The 18,256-nt window shown below is 33.9% G+C and overlaps 4 protein-coding genes across 4 annotated transcripts; 2 read left to right on the top strand and 2 right to left on the bottom strand.

The window, feature by feature from the left end:
• The first annotated feature begins 323 nt into the window (after positions 1-323).
• Positions 324-3,791, top strand: fz (frizzled class receptor). Its single transcript, XM_088035441.1, has 2 exons — positions 324-1,633; positions 1,686-3,791. The coding sequence occupies exons 1-2, from the start codon at positions 520-522 to the stop codon at positions 2,201-2,203; spliced, it is 1,632 nt and encodes a 543-aa protein (XP_087891567.1). The 5' UTR covers positions 324-519; the 3' UTR covers positions 2,204-3,791.
• A 2-nt stretch (positions 3,792-3,793) lies between these two features.
• Positions 3,794-5,126, bottom strand: meigo (Solute carrier family 35 member B1 homolog meigo). Its single transcript, XM_088035442.1, has 3 exons — positions 4,383-5,126; positions 4,127-4,336; positions 3,794-4,083 (listed from the first exon to the last, which is right to left on the bottom strand). Exons 1-3 carry the CDS (start codon positions 4,953-4,955, stop codon positions 3,883-3,885), a joined length of 984 nt encoding a protein of 327 aa, XP_087891568.1. The 5' UTR covers positions 4,956-5,126; the 3' UTR covers positions 3,794-3,882.
• A 397-nt stretch (positions 5,127-5,523) lies between these two features.
• Positions 5,524-9,607, bottom strand: LOC148174750 (transmembrane protein 198). The gene is made up of 7 exons (XM_088037212.1): positions 9,516-9,607; positions 8,358-8,551; positions 7,935-8,045; positions 6,422-6,649; positions 6,140-6,373; positions 5,969-6,093; positions 5,524-5,917 (listed from the first exon to the last, which is right to left on the bottom strand). Exons 2-7 carry the CDS (start codon positions 8,542-8,544, stop codon positions 5,738-5,740), a joined length of 1,065 nt encoding a protein of 354 aa, XP_087893338.1. The 5' UTR covers positions 8,545-8,551; positions 9,516-9,607; the 3' UTR covers positions 5,524-5,737.
• Positions 9,608-12,522: 2,915 nt separating this feature from the next.
• On the top strand, positions 12,523-14,231 carry Rcd-1 (Required for cell differentiation 1). The gene is made up of 6 exons (XM_088035782.1): positions 12,523-12,934; positions 12,981-13,118; positions 13,169-13,346; positions 13,393-13,587; positions 13,637-13,728; positions 13,783-14,231. Exons 1-6 carry the CDS (start codon positions 12,819-12,821, stop codon positions 13,958-13,960), a joined length of 897 nt encoding a protein of 298 aa, XP_087891908.1. The 5' UTR covers positions 12,523-12,818; the 3' UTR covers positions 13,961-14,231.
• The last annotated feature ends 4,025 nt before the right edge of the window (positions 14,232-18,256 follow it).

Raw genomic sequence — 18,256 nt, 5'->3', positions numbered from 1 at the left:
CTTTATTGCTTTCAATTTCTTGTTTTTTTTCTAGAGTTTCTCACTATGAATATTTGCTTTTCTAGTCTGTCATCTCGTCATGTTTCAGCTTATAAACTCTCTGTAATTTAATTTTTCATCAACTTTTATAAAACTCTTAAGGTAATAATCTAATAATTTATTTAAATAAAAAACTGTTTTATACCTTTATTTTACGTAAAGTAATAACGTACTAAAACTGTAGTGGTTACAAGAAGATCAATTTTTTTTCGTCTAAAATATTCAAATTTAAACGCTGTGTTGTAACCTTCGCCACTCCTAGTAACATCTTACCGGTTGGCAGCGCGAATCTCCCCAAACCGTGACGATAACCACCACCATTGTCCAATATGGTGGCCGGCGTTAAATAAAGTGTTTGTGTTCATAACTGTAATGTTACCGACTATTTTCGTTCGCACAGTGTCCAGTTTTAACTTCCAAGTGATGCTTTTATCTGTGAATTTCCCTCAACACCATATCCGCTCATCATCTTGAAAAATCATGAGTCTGAGGTGGGCTTTTATTTTGACAATATCGTGCATTGCAAATGGCCAACAGCACGATGGGTTAGAAAACCCACAACATGATAAATGTAAACAAATCACAGTGCCTTTTTGCATCGATATCCCATATAATGCCACCGTTATGCCAAATTTATTGGGGCACAACACCCAAGAAGAAGCGGGTCTTGAAGTCCATCAGTATTTCCCATTGATAAAAATCAAGTGTAGCCCCCAGTTACAATTGTTTTTATGCTCAGTGTATTTCCCTGTGTGCACGATTTTGGAGCAGCCGTTGCCCCCTTGTCGGTCATTGTGTTTATCTGCCAAATCGGGATGTGAGGGGGTGATGCTAAAGTTTGGGTTCCAATGGCCTGAAAATCTCAACTGCGAAAAGTATCCTGAGAATTCTAATCTTTGTATGGAGCAACACAACATATCAGTGTCACCAGCGACTGACCCTCCAGATTTTAAGAGAGTGAAGACAACTGATTATAACCCAAAATACACCAAAAACTTTGGTTTTGTGTGTCCAGTGCAGTTTCAAGTAAAGAGTCCAGATTACAGTTTAACTGTTGGTCACAAAACTGTGAAGAACTGTGGGGCCCCTTGCCATATGATGTTCTTCAATGAACACAAAAGACAGTTTTCACGAGTATGGATCGGGACGTGGGCCGTCCTCTGCTCAGCGAGTTGTCTTTTCACAGTTTGTACATTTTTGATAGATACAGACAGGTTTAGATATCCAGAGCGTCCCATTATCTTCCTGTCTGTGTGTTACTTAATGGTAGCCCTCGCATACGTTGTGGGGTTCATAGCTGGAGATTCTATAGCATGTAAGGAACCGACGCCCTCCGAAAACGGGATCGAAAAAGTCAGCACCATTACCCAAGGAACCAAATACGAGTTCTGTACTATCCTTTTTATGGTTCTGTATTTCTTTAGCATGGCATCTAGTATTTGGTGGGTGATTTTAACCCTGACATGGTTCTTGGCAGCTGGTTTAAAATGGGGCCATGAAGCGATTGAAGCCAATTCTCAGTATTTCCATTTAGCGGCATGGGCGGTACCTGCCATCAAGACCATTACTGTATTAGCCATGGGCAAAGTAGATGGTAGTTTTGTAAGTAAAAAGCCCGAACAATAAGTTGATGGTATTTGTTACAGGCGACATTCTCAGCGGGGTCTGCAACGTCGGCATTTGGAACGTGGAAGCTCTCCGACTCTTCACGCTTATCCCTCTCTCCATTTATCTAGTCTTCGGGTTGGTATTCCTGACCTCAGGTCTAATCTCTCTTTTCCGTATTCGTACAGTAATGAAACATGACGGCACTAAGACCGACAAATTAGAAAAACTCATGATTCGTATCGGCGTCTTCTCGGTTTTATATGCTGTTCCAGCGATGATCGTCATAGCTTGTTTGTTCTATGAACAATTAAATTACGATGACTGGATGGTAACGTGGAGTAACGACATGTGTCAGAAAGACAGGTATTCAGTCCCTTGTTCTTCTGGTGTTCGCCAAAACCCTTCACGTCCTTTGTTCCCCATTTTCATGATCAAATATTTAATGTACATGATCGTGGGGATCACATCCAGTGTTTGGATTTGGTCGGGCAAAACCGTGCATAGTTGGAAGGTATTTTTCAATAGACTCAGAGGTAGACAGGCGGCCTATGTTTGAAAAAGCCAAGAGTCTTTGCATGACTACCTCGACAAACTTACCATCACGTCCAAATTTCCTGCTTTCGCAACACTACGTAATTTTTAAATGTATATTTTTATATCTACAACTGTACATATTTCTGATGTTGGAAAATCGTACACAGCAATAATTACCGTGCAGTGTTACCTAATAGAGCTTGAAATATCGTGGAAAAAGCTCGTCGACCGGTTTGGCCTCAAATTCTATAGAAACAGTATTTATTATCAAAGCCTAACTGTGAGTCAATTTTTGTACTTGTTGAATTGAACAACAATGGAATTTTTGGTGTCTATGATCGTTTTAAAAAGCAGTTTTACCAATGATATAGTATTTGTATCGAAGCCGAGCCTTCCAAAACGATCTCACCGTGAAATTTGAGTGATTATGCAGCTTTGAATTGTTTTATTGAAATTGCACTTCAACGTTAATTTCAAGGAAACCGAAAACTTCGCGAACAATGGATACATAGTACAAAAACTAAGTGGTTCGGAAATTTTAAATTGTAAAAATGTGCCTAGTTTTTATCCAAAAATTTCGAACTATTTTGGAAAAACTGTTGCTCATTTAATATCTCCTCCTTCAAATATCCATTTTTTGAAAGACTAATTTGTAATTTAATTTTTTTGATTGCTGTATTTCTAATACAAAAACTAAACATGCAAATTTCTGAGTGAGTCACTGAAAAATAATGAAATTTCTAGAACAACGTTCAATAATTCTATCGCACCTCATAAATAGAATTACATAATGTTATTTCAATTTTTTGTTACAATTAAGAGATCAACAATTGACATCATGGTCAGTTTTGAAATGAGCGACGTGTGTTCAAACTTGGTTCGTCTGTGCCTGTTATTTTTAAGTCAATAGTGTCAGTTGATACATTTTTAATGAACTTGGACACAGGTCGAACGTTTCTCAGCCGACTATTTCTCGCATTTTGTTGCACGTTTTGAAGAAACAACAGTCTGACCCATAATACTGCCCTCGTCACAGATCAATTAACGTAACAAATTTTATAAAGATGCACACCAAATTTCTCTATGCTTCCAAATTTTCGCTTGAGCGCACATTATATTAGGTGTAATATATTTTTTGTACATTTTTGTATATAATAGTTACAGTTATACATAACAAATATCTAATTTAAATTGACTGAGAATGTTTTTGTAAAAAGTACAGAGTATTTCGTAACTGACAGTTACTTTTTTAATGGCGTCTTGAAGTATATTTTTTATCTGATATTTTCTATTGTGTGTTGCTAAAATTCGTACTACTTTTTATACTGTAATTTTAACGATATTGATAGTGCTAATGAAGTGTTACAACTTGTGTGTCCTGTGTTCAAATCTTTTATACAATATTATAAGCTCAAAGTCGTTTAACTGTTGTGATGCCGTCAATTATACAAAACTTTATAGCCAAGTTACTTTTTGAGCTTGTTGACTAATTAGAATAGTTTCTTAGTTTGTTGTAACAATGATATTACTTTGACTCATTTTTACTTATAAGTATTTTAATTGTATGTTCTGTATATTGCTGAAACAAATAAATTAATGTTTGTGAACAACCTTCTTTATCCACTTCACTATTTTATTCAATCATAAATAGGTATAATAAAATATATCATGTATAAAACTTCAACAAATAAATATAGAAATTTAGGACTTATTTCCAGGAGACTTCTTTACGGCTCCTTTAGAGAAAAATGCGTCGAAGAAGAGACCACTGAAAACGAGAACTGTGCCAACCCACTGTCTAACACTGAGTGCATTTCCAAATATAATAACGGAGGCCAAAACAGTAAAGAATTTCCGTGTGGTTGTCACAACAGAAACGACCAGAGGACCAAAATCTGAAACCTACAAAACCGTGATTTTTGTAACTGGGCAAAATTGTTTTTACCATGCTGTATAAGAACATTTGGCCTACTGCCTGAGTCAGGCCTAGAATCAACAAGTTGGTGATCACAACAGGATGTCTGTGGGCAAATTCAAAGAAGTTCAAACCCTCTCCTGTGATAATGAGGGCAGCTCCTAGGAAAAGAGTTGACCAACCATTTGAAGCCTTCATCATTTGTTGGCCTGATGGTTTGCTTTCAGCTCTAATACGCTCCTGGAATAAGAGATAAGGATTGTGATTTTGGTACTGTTGAGCCTACTTGAACTCCTCCAGTTAGACCATCCATGGTGAGGGAGAGGATTAGTAGAAGTTCTCCTAAACCAAAGCCTACATCTTGCTGGGATGATTTTCCTTTATCTTTGAACATGAATAAAACAACTCCAAGCACAATAAGGAGCACAAAAATGTACTTTTTAAAAGGATAAGACTTGTTCCCTAGTAAAACTCCAAGTACCATGACTGGTATAGGCTTTGCTGATTTACCCACAACTTGAGTTGGGTAAGGAACCCATTGGAGGGCCATGTTGGAACAAACCATTGCTAACAAGTAGGTGATAGCAATACTAATATAATAGCCTCTAGGAGTCTTATCTTCATCTTGAGGCCACACTTTCAACACGAAAATTGCAGCCACATAATTAATTGCACACAACACAAACACAAGAGCTAAAGAGTACGAATATTTCTCCGTCACATACACTGTTTCTCCTTTATCATCTGTCGTTTCGTACGTGTATTTACCCCTCGTCACTTTTTCTTGTAAGATTCCAAAGTAAAAATATGCCACGAATATGACTGCAGCTTGTAAAATAAATTTCTTGTTTTTCTGCATTTTATTCACTTTGTTTTGTTGCTTATGTAACTGTTAAACGTGCCAAGTTTAAAAGTTTCACGATTTCACACAGCTTCACACATTTTAAGACTTTGTTCAAAATAACATGTGGGAGAATTCGATTTGACACATCGAACACATGACAGACTGCGGCACGTCAGTGGTTATTTAATGAGCAGCCAATCGGAAGCTTCCAAGTTGTTTATACAGGACTACCAACCTGAGGACGGTGTAGTCTCAGCGCAAAATTAGAAATAACGCGGGAAAAAATGTCAAAATTATAAGTTTTCTGTTTAAATTTAAATTTTCGCTTGCTTTTAAATTTGAGGAAAGATTAAGCTTCCAGTTTTTTATCCTGCAGTTTTTAAGTTAAATTATTTACTCAAAATTGCGAATTAAATTGACTTAATTTTATAGAAAATTGCTTTTTAATTTTATCTTGTCCTAAAAAGTGTTGTTTTGAATATTAATAATCGAAAAATAATAATGAAAAAACTTATGATGTAAGTATTTATCTATTATGTTTTTTTTAAATTTGTCGATTGATAATGAGAAAGTAAAACCAAAATTTGAGGGTGTGTTTCTTTATTAAAATAATACAAAGAAGAGAACATATTCCGTCCGCAAATAGTCCTACTCTGTTAAAGACAATAAAATCGCCAAACATTATCATTATCATCTCGTTATTGTCTTAAAACCTTGACATACCATAAAATATACAGAATAATAAATAGATTTGGTTTCGTTTCATCTTATAATAAAAATTCAAAAACATAAAAATCTCACTGACGACGGTGTGTAATAACCTCTGTCTGGCTACTATCATCTTCACTTTCAGCATACGCTGCTAATTGAAGATCTGGCAAGATAGTCAAATGAGTGGCGTCAGATTGTAAGGTGCTACATTCACCAACGCCTCCACTTTGATGTGCATCTTTATTTTGCATGGCTTGTACGAAATTCTACAGAAGAGACAACAAGAATTTGCAGTGATTGCAAATTACAAGTCTTACCCGACTTATAACGTCTCCATGAGCTGTGCGAACTTGATACAAATATCTGTATTTATTTTGCCTCATTTCTGCTCGGCTTTGACCGCGGACCATTGTTTCCCTCTGCTTCTTTCGACCGATTGAAACTACAAACAAAACAGTGGTCACAAATTCGAGTTTCCCTGCCTTTACCTTCATGATGAAGCCCTCTTCCTGTAACAGCGCACTGTACGATCAACCCCGTAAGAAAGAACGATGGCCATGCAGCTAGAATAAACCAAGAGAACCAGCATGGAGGAGGCTCTACTGGTTTTAAGGATATTCTTTGCCACAACCAGGATATCATCGACAGGCGTTCGATGAAGTAATCGAGAGCTGTGGAGAATATCGCGCCTCCGTAGATGCTGGTGCAGACGATGGTCAAACCTGAGGAAGAACTGTCAGAGAGGATATTTTTAGGGGGAAATGTATTACTTTTGCGGAAGTAGAGAGTCAGTACTGCGAATGTTAAAGCCAGGGCTAGCAGAATTCCGACACAAAGCCAAATTGATCCTTTGGGTGAGGTGTTTATGACGTAATCGGTGACTAAGAGTGAAGCTACACCCATGAGGACGCCGGTGTGGAGACCACTTACGAAAAGACCAACGTATTGGACCAGCATCGTTATCAGTCCGAAAAGCACTCCGGCCAGCAGAGCCACACCTAAAAGCGATTGAATGTCAATGAAAAAAAATAAGTCAATACCTAAATAGAAAATGCTGACCAAGTTTTTCGTCTTTGACAGTCAAAATTTGTCGCGAAATCTTTATTTCTGGGACAGAAGCGCTGAATTAAAAATCGTGAAATCTTTACAAACGTATTGTTACAATTTTTTTTTTAAATATGTATAAATAAATAATATGATAAAAAACAGTGTATTGTGTATTAGTGAATAAAAAATAGAAACAAAATAAATAAAAACTCTTGCTTAACATCGAACTGAATTTAGTAATAACGGAACACCGGAAATGAAATAGGAACGTCCGGAAATGAACACAACCTATTAATATTGATACAAGTATTAAAAAGGACATCGAGGAAATAATTAAATCAAATAAGTAGTTGCGTCTTCGTTTGAAAAATGTCATGTTGTAGCGGTAAATTGACAAAGAACTATAAAAATAGAAAATAACATATTATTTTGTCAAACCGTATAGTTATGTCTCGTGATCCAAGTAATTTTACTTCAAGGTACGATGTCTAAAATTAGAAAAAAGAATTATTCAGCTATTTCAAAATTGGTACCGTAAATTGAAGGTGTCTCTAAGTTAATAGCAGTTAATTTCTGATTTCTAAAGAAATTATTTTCCGTAATTAAAGCGACGCCTTGAAATTTCATTCGTTTGCTTGAAACTACCGAAAGAACGTAAAATATTTCTAGAATTCCACTTTCGGCTAGAAGAATTAATTTTGTCTCGGTTTCTTTTGAACTTGACAAGTTGATTGCAGGAAAATTTCTTTTTAATTGGGAAGGTGTCATGTAGTGAAAATATAAGAAAGGACTTCCTTCGTTATGAGGTCAGCGACTTCTAAAGTCTCTTTTATGTTAAACGCATGAATTAAATTTAAAACTGAAATGTTTAGTTCTTTTAAATTTTGGAGATATTTATCTTTTTATAACTGGACGCAAGCTGGGCAGAATATAGTCATTAATTCGACTAATTAATTCTCTTCTTTTTTATAGTCTTGTAGCTACGTTTCCTATAGAGTTGAGAAAATGACTGGAGAATTTAGCGGAGCGTAAAATTGTCTAGATAAGTTATAGTTCCTAATTATAATTAATTTTTACAACCTACTTTATAGCGAAAAACTGTTGCTACGAACAGGTGGTAAAATAAAAGTCCCAAGAGAAACTCGTTTCTCGAATTTCTAGAAATGAACGATGTTCGGTAAAAAACGAAAAAGCACAAAGCAACATAAGAAATCTAATGTCGAAGAAATTGCACACCTGCGTTTCCATAAGAGGGCATGAGTTCACCTTGAAGACAAATGAGATAAACTATAGCCGAAGCAAAGATGAATCCTGTGAGAAACATGACGGTTTTAAAGCATTGATAACCTGAAATCAACAACTTTCATTAGTAAAATCCGATAGAACACGAAGTAGAGCTTGAATACAAGCACGATCAATGTGTAGCACGATTTCACATGACCCTGGTTATGATCCGACCTTGACCACATCGTAATTATCATCATAAAGAATTATTCACAGTTGGTTGCACTTTTCGTATGTGGTGGCGCAAAACCAGAAGCCGAATATAACTTCAAGAACCGAAACATTAGATAACTGTACTATTGAATTTGCAAACTGAATTATGAAGTTACATAAAAGATTTAGTTTTTAAAAGCACTGAATGGAACGGTGGGTTACCTAAAAACGTATAAAGAACTCCAAAAACTATGTACACTAAAAAAACGGCTGCGGTTGTGAGATCATAGTAAGTGTCGACTCGAGCACAGAGCTCTACTTTGGGATCAGTTGGGTACATCAGACTTGGAAATCTTGTCCCGTTGGGCTTGGGCGGTACTAAAGGTCCTGTTTGAACTCTACTCGTCATCTTCAAGCTGCAACGAAAAAGGCACTTTATGCATACATCTTTAAAGTTTTTTATAGAAAAGCTGCACTAATTGTACTGCCGAAAATTTCCCAAAAAAAGTTTGCATTACTGCTGGAGCAGCCCCTAAGTAATACGAATGGTTTGAAGTACATTAGCTAAAATTGTGGCTATTTTTGGGCTTGATTTAGGAACTTTTAAAACTGGAAAAATTGGAGAAGTATTCTTATTTTTCTAATATTCTTATTTTTAGTTCGTTTACAATAAAATGATGCATTAATTTATAAAGTTGTTAGGCAGGACCGAAAATAAATATTTTTTTAATATCTAATAATGCAAATGCAAAAATTTGAATAATTGATTGCTTAACTGAGTGCATACCTAATGGCAAATGACGCCGAAACATTATTGAATTATTTGAAAAACTCACTTTATCACCAATAAACCGGAATAATTAAACTGGATCCAGGTATTTGTGACTAATAGATTTATCACGCAGTTACTCCACACCATGTAAAATTAGAAGGATTTTATACATATTACACGCAAGACAGCCCGTAATTTCACTTGTTATCACTCAGAACTCATTACTATCCGGAACTTTAATGAAATCTAATCACAAATCAGCTTCGATGGAAATAAAAAAATGTAAAAGTGGAACGTTAAAAATCAACGTAAAAACACTTCCACTTGACCAACTTTTCCATCGTAACTCATTAAAAATTTAAAATATCCACAAATAAAAATTGTGAAATAAATTTGGTTTGTTTGAAATTGAATAATTCGGGAGTGACACTTTGGAATTTTTCAATAAACATCGCAGTTGAGAATGATAAAGGATCGACATTACCTCTTCCCCTTATTACGTATTAATCACCCTCGGATTGTCTAGCCAAACAGACGCTTCGCATAAATCAATTCATAACAACAAGCAAAACCAAACAAACTTGAGAATCGTATAAATCCATACTCACTGCGAAGATCACTGTGATAATCCTTCCTAATAATTCATCTCGTGAAGTGGCACACTTTCATCCATTAACATAATAGACAAAAATAAACCGACGTCAAGAAGAGCAGTAGCACAATTTCACTGTATATTTTGATTATATTCGTCTTCGATATTTGATTTAGTGTTTGTTTGAGTTGGAAGAATCCTAACGATTCTGTTGTTTTGAGCAGTTCATGTTGTTTCTCTTTTTGTGTTTGCGTGAAGCGTTTATCGTCACTCGGTGGATGCCATCGCCCGGATTATTCCGGGTGTTTGCAGGATGACGCACTAGAAGCGGACGACCAACTAATGACTGCGCTTGCCTAAGAGCTGACTGTTGCCATCCGTGTTCCGGTGTACGCTAGCGCAGGCTCTATTCTTTCAACGCAACGGAATTATTCATTGTTGTCTTGCAGGAAGGCATTATTTTCAATTATCATACCATTGCGTTTCCGTGGACAAAGTTCTTGTTAAATAAAGAGACTTGACAAGAACTCGGCGGATAAATAAATCAAAGATAAATATTTTTCGGAAATTATTTATTTCATTATAACTCTACATTCAAAGGGCCTAGAATTTGCATTTACAGTTACACTCGCGCTCGGGAATTTAAAACATTTCTGTAGTACTACTCCAGATGGCTCTTTCTACGGTGCCAATGACTGTAACGGGACTAGGCCGTTTACATTTTACTCCGGGAGACAGATGACGCTAACTACTTAAAATTTTATTAGCTAATTTTAATCAGCAATATCACCACCCAATAAATTTTGCCAAAACCATTAAATTTGTTTGTTATTTCATGGACAGTTTGCTAACTCGCTTATTAACTTTTTCATAATTATGTAGAGAACACAATTAAAATTTATTTGACAATCACCAGCGGCCATAAAATCTGAATATCTTTGCCCATCATCTAAAATGCTAGAGGAACATTTGAAGTAACATAAAACATGCAATTCTAAAAAAACTGGTAAGCCCTTTCGGTTTTGTATAAAATTACAATAGATAAAATGTACAATTTATTTAAATTTAAATTTTTGCAGGCGCATCCACCATTTTTTCAATTTTTGAAAATTGTACATTTTTTTTTAGTTTACCGCTAGATATTTAAAAATATTTTATTTATCTTTTGAACAAAACACATTTTGAACAGAGATTTGGGAATTAATAGATGGGGGGACATAGTCAAAAGTCTTAGAAACATATCTACGACTAGCTTTACAACTTTCGTCCTTGTCTGATGCACGCATTCACTGGATACAATGTATACCTATCTCTCTCGCCAGGATGGAGAGTTTTTAATTGGCTAATTTTAAAACTTGACAAACAGATTGACAAAAATTGTAATGTGTGACAGTTCACAGCAAAATGAGTAATCCAACGTACTGTAACACAACAAGTTCTCTCAGTACCATAAAACCACGGATGTCGCATACTACAGGCGACAGAAAGTGAGTTCAAAGAGGAATTTTTGGCTCAAGTCGCATTTGAACAAATTTGTGCGAGAACTGTCGAAACAGATTTTGAAATAAGCGTAGAGAAGAAATGGTACACATTAGGGCTAACTAGTGAAATAAAAATCAATGGAATATTACAACTGGCATGTTTCTGAACTAAATCGTCGTCTGTGGAGAAATTGAGAAGCAAAATTTGAAAATTAACCACAGACTACAAAGTGCAAAGAAAGTGAATTATTATGCGATTAGCAGATGATTTATAAGTGAAACGGAAGTCACCAAACATACGGAGAGGAAGAAAAACATGGATTTTGACGAAGAGAGAAAAGAGCAAGATTCAAGTGAAAGAAATATCCTAGTTAATAAAAATCCAAGGTGTACCTAACTAAATTGGATGAATGGAGAAATGTTCAAAGTATTGAAGAAATATAAATGGAAGCAGTAAAAAAATACATTAAAATGGGACCCCAAAAGAATATGAAGCTCAGAACTGGTTAACAAAATAATGGACAGCTCTGACGACAAGTAAGAAAAGAAAGAAGAACACGCTAGGAAACCTGTGACATTGTAGGAAATAAGATTCTGTTTAAGATTTGGACAGAGGCAAAAAGGTTGACAATGAGTAGAAAGGAGTAAAAGCAGATCGTGGCAGACCGAAAGAAGACTGTGCTCTTTTCTTACACTCTGACGAGGAACAAAATCAAATTGATGTAAATAGTGGCAAATACATCTTAAAAGAGACCTTCTGCATTTTCTTCTTCAGAAGTCTGGGTCTAATGTAAAGTTTTCTATGTTCTTACAATTAATCTAGGCTGTTTGAATTAGCTTCTCCATTTTGCCAGGTTTCTGGTGTCAGACTAGAAACGTATTAGTCACACGTTGGTAATTTTGATTTTGTCATTAGTGTTTGACCTTAAACCTATTGAAAACTATGTTATGCACACTGAGAATTGTATCAATATCGTTTAATTGTGGAGCTATAAATGATCGTTTTTACCGCATTCATATTGTGGGAGTCTCCACTTGATGTAGAAGAGCTTCGGCCTATTAAGGAATTAAAGTTTCAACATTAAAAGACAGCAAAACGAAATCGAAATAGTGATGAAAGAACCTTGTCACAAAATTTAGCAACATACAAGAGAAATAACGTCTAAAACCTTTAAATTCACAAAACTTTACATTCAAAGTTCTTTACTGACATTAGCTATGACAATTTGGATTTGCCATTTAAAATTCGAGTAACGATCTACGTCATGATCCCTGATTGGTTCCATCCTGACGAGAGAGACAATACTGCATAAGCGTATCAGCGATAGGAATCAACGCAATAGATAGAGACAGAAATAAAAATTCTTGTTGCACATGTTTTGTGTAACGTATGTCTAAATTTCCATATGGTAACCGTATCTATTATTTTCCAAATCTCTGATTTTGAACACTAAAATATCACAATTAATAAAACAATTTTTTTGGTTTTTTTAAATCAGCGAATATCGACGAAACTTTCTGTGTCCGGAAAACCTCATTCCAGCGCATGCGCATCGCTCCGCCGACTGACAGAATCGTCATTTATCTGTCATCTCGTGTCAAACAATTTAACGTCAAATTCGCTTTATTTACAGTTTGTATATTTATTTGTGGAACAGTAACCCGTTGAAGTAAATAAACAATCTTTTTCGAATACAAAAACCCGAAATTCCGTTTTCGTTTTCGTTACATAACAGTTCTCGTAGTGTGTAGGTGTAGCTAAACTGTCGTTTCTAGAAAATTGTTCAAAACAAGCCAAATTACGTGTGTTTTGGAGATAGTCTTAATTCAGATTATTCATGATGAGTGCACAACCGAGTCCTGCAAATCAAACTGTGGAAAGAGAAAAGGTTTTCCAGTGGATTCTGGAACTCACAAATCCGGAAACAAGAGAGAATGCTTTGTTGGAACTAAGGTATGTTTTTTTGTGGGAAAAATCGAGCTAATTTGTTACGTTTTAGTAAAAAACGTGAAGTTGTACCTGATTTGGCCCCCATGTTGTGGAACAGCTTTGGAACAACAGCTGCTTTGTTGCAGGAGATTATCAATATTTATCCTGCTATCAATCCAGCCACTTTGACGGCGCACCAGTCCAACAGGTTTTATCAACAACCAAAGAATACAGTGATATGAACATTTTTATTTTAAGGGTTTGCAATGCTTTGGCTCTACTTCAATGTGTGGCGTCTCATCCTGAAACTAGATCTCAATTTTTACTAGCTCATGTACCTCTTTTTCTATACCCCTTCTTACATACAGTGTCTAAAACTCGTCCATTTGAGTACTTGAGATTAACAAGTCTTGGAGTTATAGGTGCTTTGGTTAAGGTAATCTCTCAATTTCTTATGAACGTTTTTTATATTATAATTGCAGACTGATGAACAAGAAGTCATAAATTTCCTCCTCACTACTGAAATAATCCCATTATGTCTACGCATCATGGAATCAGGATCTGAGTTGAGCAAAACTGTGGCAACTTTTATTTTACAAAAAATTTTATTAGATGATAGTGGTCTCTCCTACATTTGTCAAACTTATGATAGGTTTAGTCATGTGGCTATGATTTTAGTAAGTCCTCATTTAAAAAAGTTTGCCCATTGTAATAATGTGATTTCAGGGTAAAATGGTGCTGGCCTTGGCAAAAGAACCAAGCGCAAGATTATTGAAACATGTTGTAAGGTGTTATCTAAGACTGTCAGATAATCCAAGGTTTGTTTTTACCTTGTCTTGCTCTTTTTTTCTTGACTTCTGATTTATTTTCAGGGCTAGAGAAGCTTTAAGACAGTGCCTCCCTGACCATCTAAGAGATAATACTTTCACAGTTTGTCTTCAAGAAGATAAGTCTACAAAACACTGGCTGTCACAACTGTTAACTAATTTAGAAACTCCTGGTACTACAGAGCTGCGTCAAGGGGGCATGTCTCCTTTGACGTCGCAGTAATCAAGCAATTTTTATCATTACCATTGTGTCTTCTTATTTTTTTCAGAAATTGCATGTATGAATGTTTGTGAACATTTCATGGTTCTTTGTATTTTGTTTATTTAATTTTTATTGTGAAATAGAAATTTATGCATTAGGTACATAAAACAAAACAAGTTGTTAAAGCAATTGTGTAAATATAAAAGTGTAGTCTACTGGTGTGTCAATATTTTTACAAATATTAAAAGATTCGGTAAACGGAACCATGCAAAAATAAAGAGTATTAAATATGTGTTTTATTTTTTTGTTTTTCTAAGAAGGTAATGCAAAGAGAAAAAACGAGAAAAGTAGGGTCTTGTGATTATTCAATTTTCTATGAAGCATTTTTTTTAAACGAGTCGGAAATTAGCTGCCTGAAACAAATTCAATTCAGTAATGACTATTTTAAAAGTATTTACAGTTTATTATTGTTTTAGCAATTTAGATCTACGATTTCACGAAATAATTATTAGATAATGATATGCTTGATTAGATAAGTAGATCATAATTGTTTGTTGATAATAATGATAATAATGATAACAAAACTACAATTATACAAATTGTTAAATTTCATTTTCTTACTTTGCATTTGATACAATAAAAAAACTGTAACCGTCATTTCAAAATAAGTTCTCTATTTCGTTGCAATTTAACATTTGACGACAATTTTTTGAAATGATCGAGCAGTGAAACACTTAAATTACTCACAAAAGCCTCTTGTTGGCAGTCAAGCCAAACTACAAAAATTTAGAATTTTCTCATCCTTCCTAGAAATGCGCACTTAGAAATGCAATTTCAATATTATGTACCTAAGTACATATTTTTATGCTTATTATAGTTCGTTTTAATGTCTCTCTAAAATAATTTAACATATCATTTTCATTGGCTAGGAATTTTAAGAGCTTTTCAGAATGAACAACTAAATTACAGATGTCGTTGAATTTTAAAAAACTAATATTTTGAGCGTAAGTCAAAAATTTAATTTGTATTTATGAGTATATTTAATTATGAGTTTACATAGACTGTGTTTTAGACTTGGCAGATAAAGGGGTTCTTAGGAAAAGAACAGTGTGGTTTTATATCAAAGATTCAAAATTACAAAATGTTTATAGAATAAGAAAAAGACCATTAAAGTTAAAAAAAAAGACTATTTACGGTTTTATGTTGACCGATATACAACACACTTCTTAATTAAAATTTGAACGTTAATAGCCTTACTGATGTCCCATCGAAACTTATTTGCTATTCGTATTTACTACTTCGCTAAATCCTAAATCATAACAATTAATATATAGACATCAGGCAGGAGTAGACAAATCTATTTTCCTCACAAAGAATATAGCACAATTTCCATTGTTATACCACCACCGTAAAGTTTTATCTTTTTTTTAACACAGCATGTTGTAAAAGACATTCCGTGGATAACTATAAACTTGAAAAATTTCTGTATAAATATAAAAGGCATTCTCGCAGCGCAACCTTCCGATTCTAAAATTCATTTCCTCGCGATAAAATTCCACGTGTCAAACCCAAAAGTTTATTAACGTCTTGCTGCATTTTAACGAAATACTTAGTTTTTAGGTCACAACTGCAGACGGTCGGAAAACATTAGTATTCTACCGTAGCAGCTGAATGGTAATAGGTAATGTTGTCTATTGTGCAATAAAGGAAAAACGTTTCAGTTAACTAGCTTAACACAAAAAAGAGAGAAATAAATAAACAAAACTAGCAAATTTAAAATGTCACCCAATACACGTGGTGGAAATGTAAGTTTGTCATTTCACATAATATTTTTGTTGTAGTGGTAAAATCATCCATCTAGTTACCCTTGCGTATTCACACGTACTTGTTAATAATTGGACCTCGGAACGATTTGCAAATGTAGCGCTGGCCAATGTATTACCACTTACTTCGCTACTGGTGCATACTTGTGCAATTATACATGTGTCTCCGCCCACTAAGTACATACACATTTACCTTTCTGTTTATAACATATTTTGATAATTGAATTTAAATGACTATTATTGGGTGTTTAAATGATTAAGGGTTAGTACTTCCACGTGTTAGGGCGGAGCGAAGAAATTTCCACGACCTTGTTTTAGAAAGGAAGTAAATTAGTTAAGTTTTAATTTTGTTGTTAACTGTAAAAGGGCCGAACTGCAGATGTTGATGTTAATTAAAGCCCATTTAATTATGCTTCTACATGAATTATAAGGTTAGATTTGAATAAATAATATTAATACATATAAATATAATAAAAGACAATTAGTTGGTAGGGAAGGTAAGTAAATTAAAACAATTATAATAAATAATTACAGCTTTTGCCTTTAAGTTTGCATATTTTATTTAGGTATTTATTTTTATTAGTTCTTTTTTTTCTTAAGAAAATGTAATATTTTGCCTAAGAGATGTTCTGGCTATTAAAAGTCAAAAAATGTTTACATTAACTACCTACTTGGACACAACAATTTAATTAGAATAAAATTTAGGAGATTTCATCCAAACGCTTTTTGAAGCCGATCACAAGAGGGCGCCGTGTTTCTATCAACCCCTAAAACCAGCAATTAATCTAATCTTCCGAAAGAAAACAACAATAATTTTACAGAAGAAATGTGAATGTGACTAAATTTTAATAGTATTTTCAATCACCCATTCATGAACTTGTGTCAACAAACATTGCATAAATAAAAATAATTATTATTTATTCATTTATTTATTTTTATTAGGAATGAATGTGTCTCTATGTTTTTTTAAGAAAAGAACTGAAGGCATTAAAAAAGTGGAGCAACTAGGTCTATTATGTAAAATAGAAGTCGGAAATCGATGCAAATTTTAGTTTTCACGGTCAAAATTCAGATCTTTTCTTCTATTTTGTGTAGACAGGTATTATAAACTAAATGGATTCGCAATAGATACTTCCGGAAGGCTTTGAAATAGGTTTATTTTTTGTTAAAATTTTTGTTGCCTAACCATTGTTTGGCGGTATTTCAGTTACACATTATGTGCAAAATTATTTCTTTCTTTTTACTACAAATACTGGGAGCAAAATTTTATGTTAACATAAATAAATTCTTATACTCAAGTAAAAGAAAAAGTTGGATGTATTTAGTAGGTATGACGCAATTTTCGCAAGTCACTGTTTACGTGTTTTCTTTATGTAGTTGTACGTTACTTATTTGATTGTACTTAAAAGTGTCTCATATTCGAATTTGTGGAATGTTCTTTTGTACAATGAGGTGATTTTTAAGGTCCTTTAGGTAAAAAAAATACAACATGTGCGCTATCAGTTGACAATTTCAAACAAAATGTAATTAAAGAAACAGTAGAAATAAATCTAAAAATAAACTCCAGCATTTTCCCAAGCGTTGAATATTCATCTTTGCTCGAATTGTAGAGGGAATTTATCTTTATATTATATCGTGGAATAAGAAAAAACTCATTCTCAATTGGCTTTGAAATTTCAAGTCATGTCTTTGATGGAAGAAAAAGTCAAGTAGGTAATTTGACTTTGTCAGATTGAGGACTTTGTGAAAATTTTAAAGACAAGTTTTTAGAAGCTCCGAATAGGAAAAATCTTATAAAAAAATTATGACAACACCTATTTTCGCTTTTCATTTCAAGACAGTTCGAATAACTTCAAAATTAAAAACAAGCTTTACAATTTCAAAAGCAACTGAGGATGAGCTTTTATTTGATAGCTCAATGTTTGACATTATGATATTAAAATTAAGTAGGATAAGCGGAAATTAAAGAATTTTGACTTCAGTTTGGGTTTACCTATTTTAACGAACAAAAGTTTATCTAAAATAAGAAGTTTGTGATAAAATATTGTTAGTCTACTTGAAATCGAATTTTACCAATTTAATCCTGTTAAATTGTGGACGTTATTTGCTTTATCTATCAAAAAATGAAACAAAAGATTTTATTATTTAGCTCATTGATAAGATTTTGCCTAAAAAATTTATCTTGAAAGGAAAGAACTTTCTGTAGCCTAAAAACCAATAAATTTTTGAATGCTTTTTTAAATTTTTTTTAATTTTCAGTTCCTTTAATAGGTATCTGTTTTACACAACACACAGTTTTGACACATTCATTGCTATTTCTTAACTTCTTCTTCTTTCTTAACTTCTCAAATCACAGATTTAAATATATAAATAAATTTTATTTAGCTAAAACCGCTTCAAAGCACGTGGTGTGCACCTATAAACTGACTTTATTTTCCAAAATTTCAACGTCATTCTTCATTACCCTGTCTTTTGCGTGGGAGTTCATCAAGTA

Source organism: Gnatocerus cornutus, chromosome 5, assembly GCF_029298725.1.
Source record: "Gnatocerus cornutus isolate USDA-ARS CGAHR chromosome 5, icGnaCorn1.1, whole genome shotgun sequence".
Taxonomy (NCBI): domain Eukaryota; kingdom Metazoa; phylum Arthropoda; class Insecta; order Coleoptera; family Tenebrionidae; genus Gnatocerus; species Gnatocerus cornutus.
This window is presented reverse-complemented; position numbering and strand designations above follow the sequence as displayed.

Excerpts from the sequence above, each read along its gene's own strand:
- fz (XM_088035441.1), top strand. The coding sequence starts at position 520 with ATGAGTCTGAGGTGGGCTTTTATTTTGACAATATCGTGCATTGCAAAT. Across the intron at positions 1,634-1,685 it reads AGCCATGGGCAAAGTAGATG|GCGACATTCTCAGCGGGGTC; the intron begins GTAGTTTTGTAA and ends TATTTGTTACAG.
- meigo (XM_088035442.1), bottom strand. The coding sequence starts at position 4,955 with ATGCAGAAAAACAAGAAATTTATTTTACAAGCTGCAGTCATATTCGTG. Across the intron at positions 4,337-4,382 it reads GTCTAACTGGAGGAGTTCAA|GAGCGTATTAGAGCTGAAAG; the intron begins GTAGGCTCAACA and ends CTCTTATTCCAG. Across the intron at positions 4,084-4,126 it reads AAATGTTCTTATACAGCATG|GTTTCAGATTTTGGTCCTCT; the intron begins GTAAAAACAATT and ends ACGGTTTTGTAG.
- LOC148174750 (XM_088037212.1), bottom strand. The coding sequence starts at position 8,544 with ATGACGAGTAGAGTTCAAACAGGACCTTTAGTACCGCCCAAGCCCAAC. Across the intron at positions 6,374-6,421 it reads GACTCTCTACTTCCGCAAAA|GTTTGACCATCGTCTGCACC; the intron begins GTAATACATTTC and ends GTTCTTCCTCAG. Across the intron at positions 6,094-6,139 it reads AAGAGGGCTTCATCATGAAG|TTTCAATCGGTCGAAAGAAG; the intron begins GTAAAGGCAGGG and ends TTTTGTTTGTAG.
- Rcd-1 (XM_088035782.1), top strand. The coding sequence starts at position 12,819 with ATGATGAGTGCACAACCGAGTCCTGCAAATCAAACTGTGGAAAGAGAA. Across the intron at positions 13,347-13,392 it reads TTATAGGTGCTTTGGTTAAG|ACTGATGAACAAGAAGTCAT; the intron begins GTAATCTCTCAA and ends TTATAATTGCAG. Across the intron at positions 13,588-13,636 it reads GTCATGTGGCTATGATTTTA|GGTAAAATGGTGCTGGCCTT; the intron begins GTAAGTCCTCAT and ends ATGTGATTTCAG.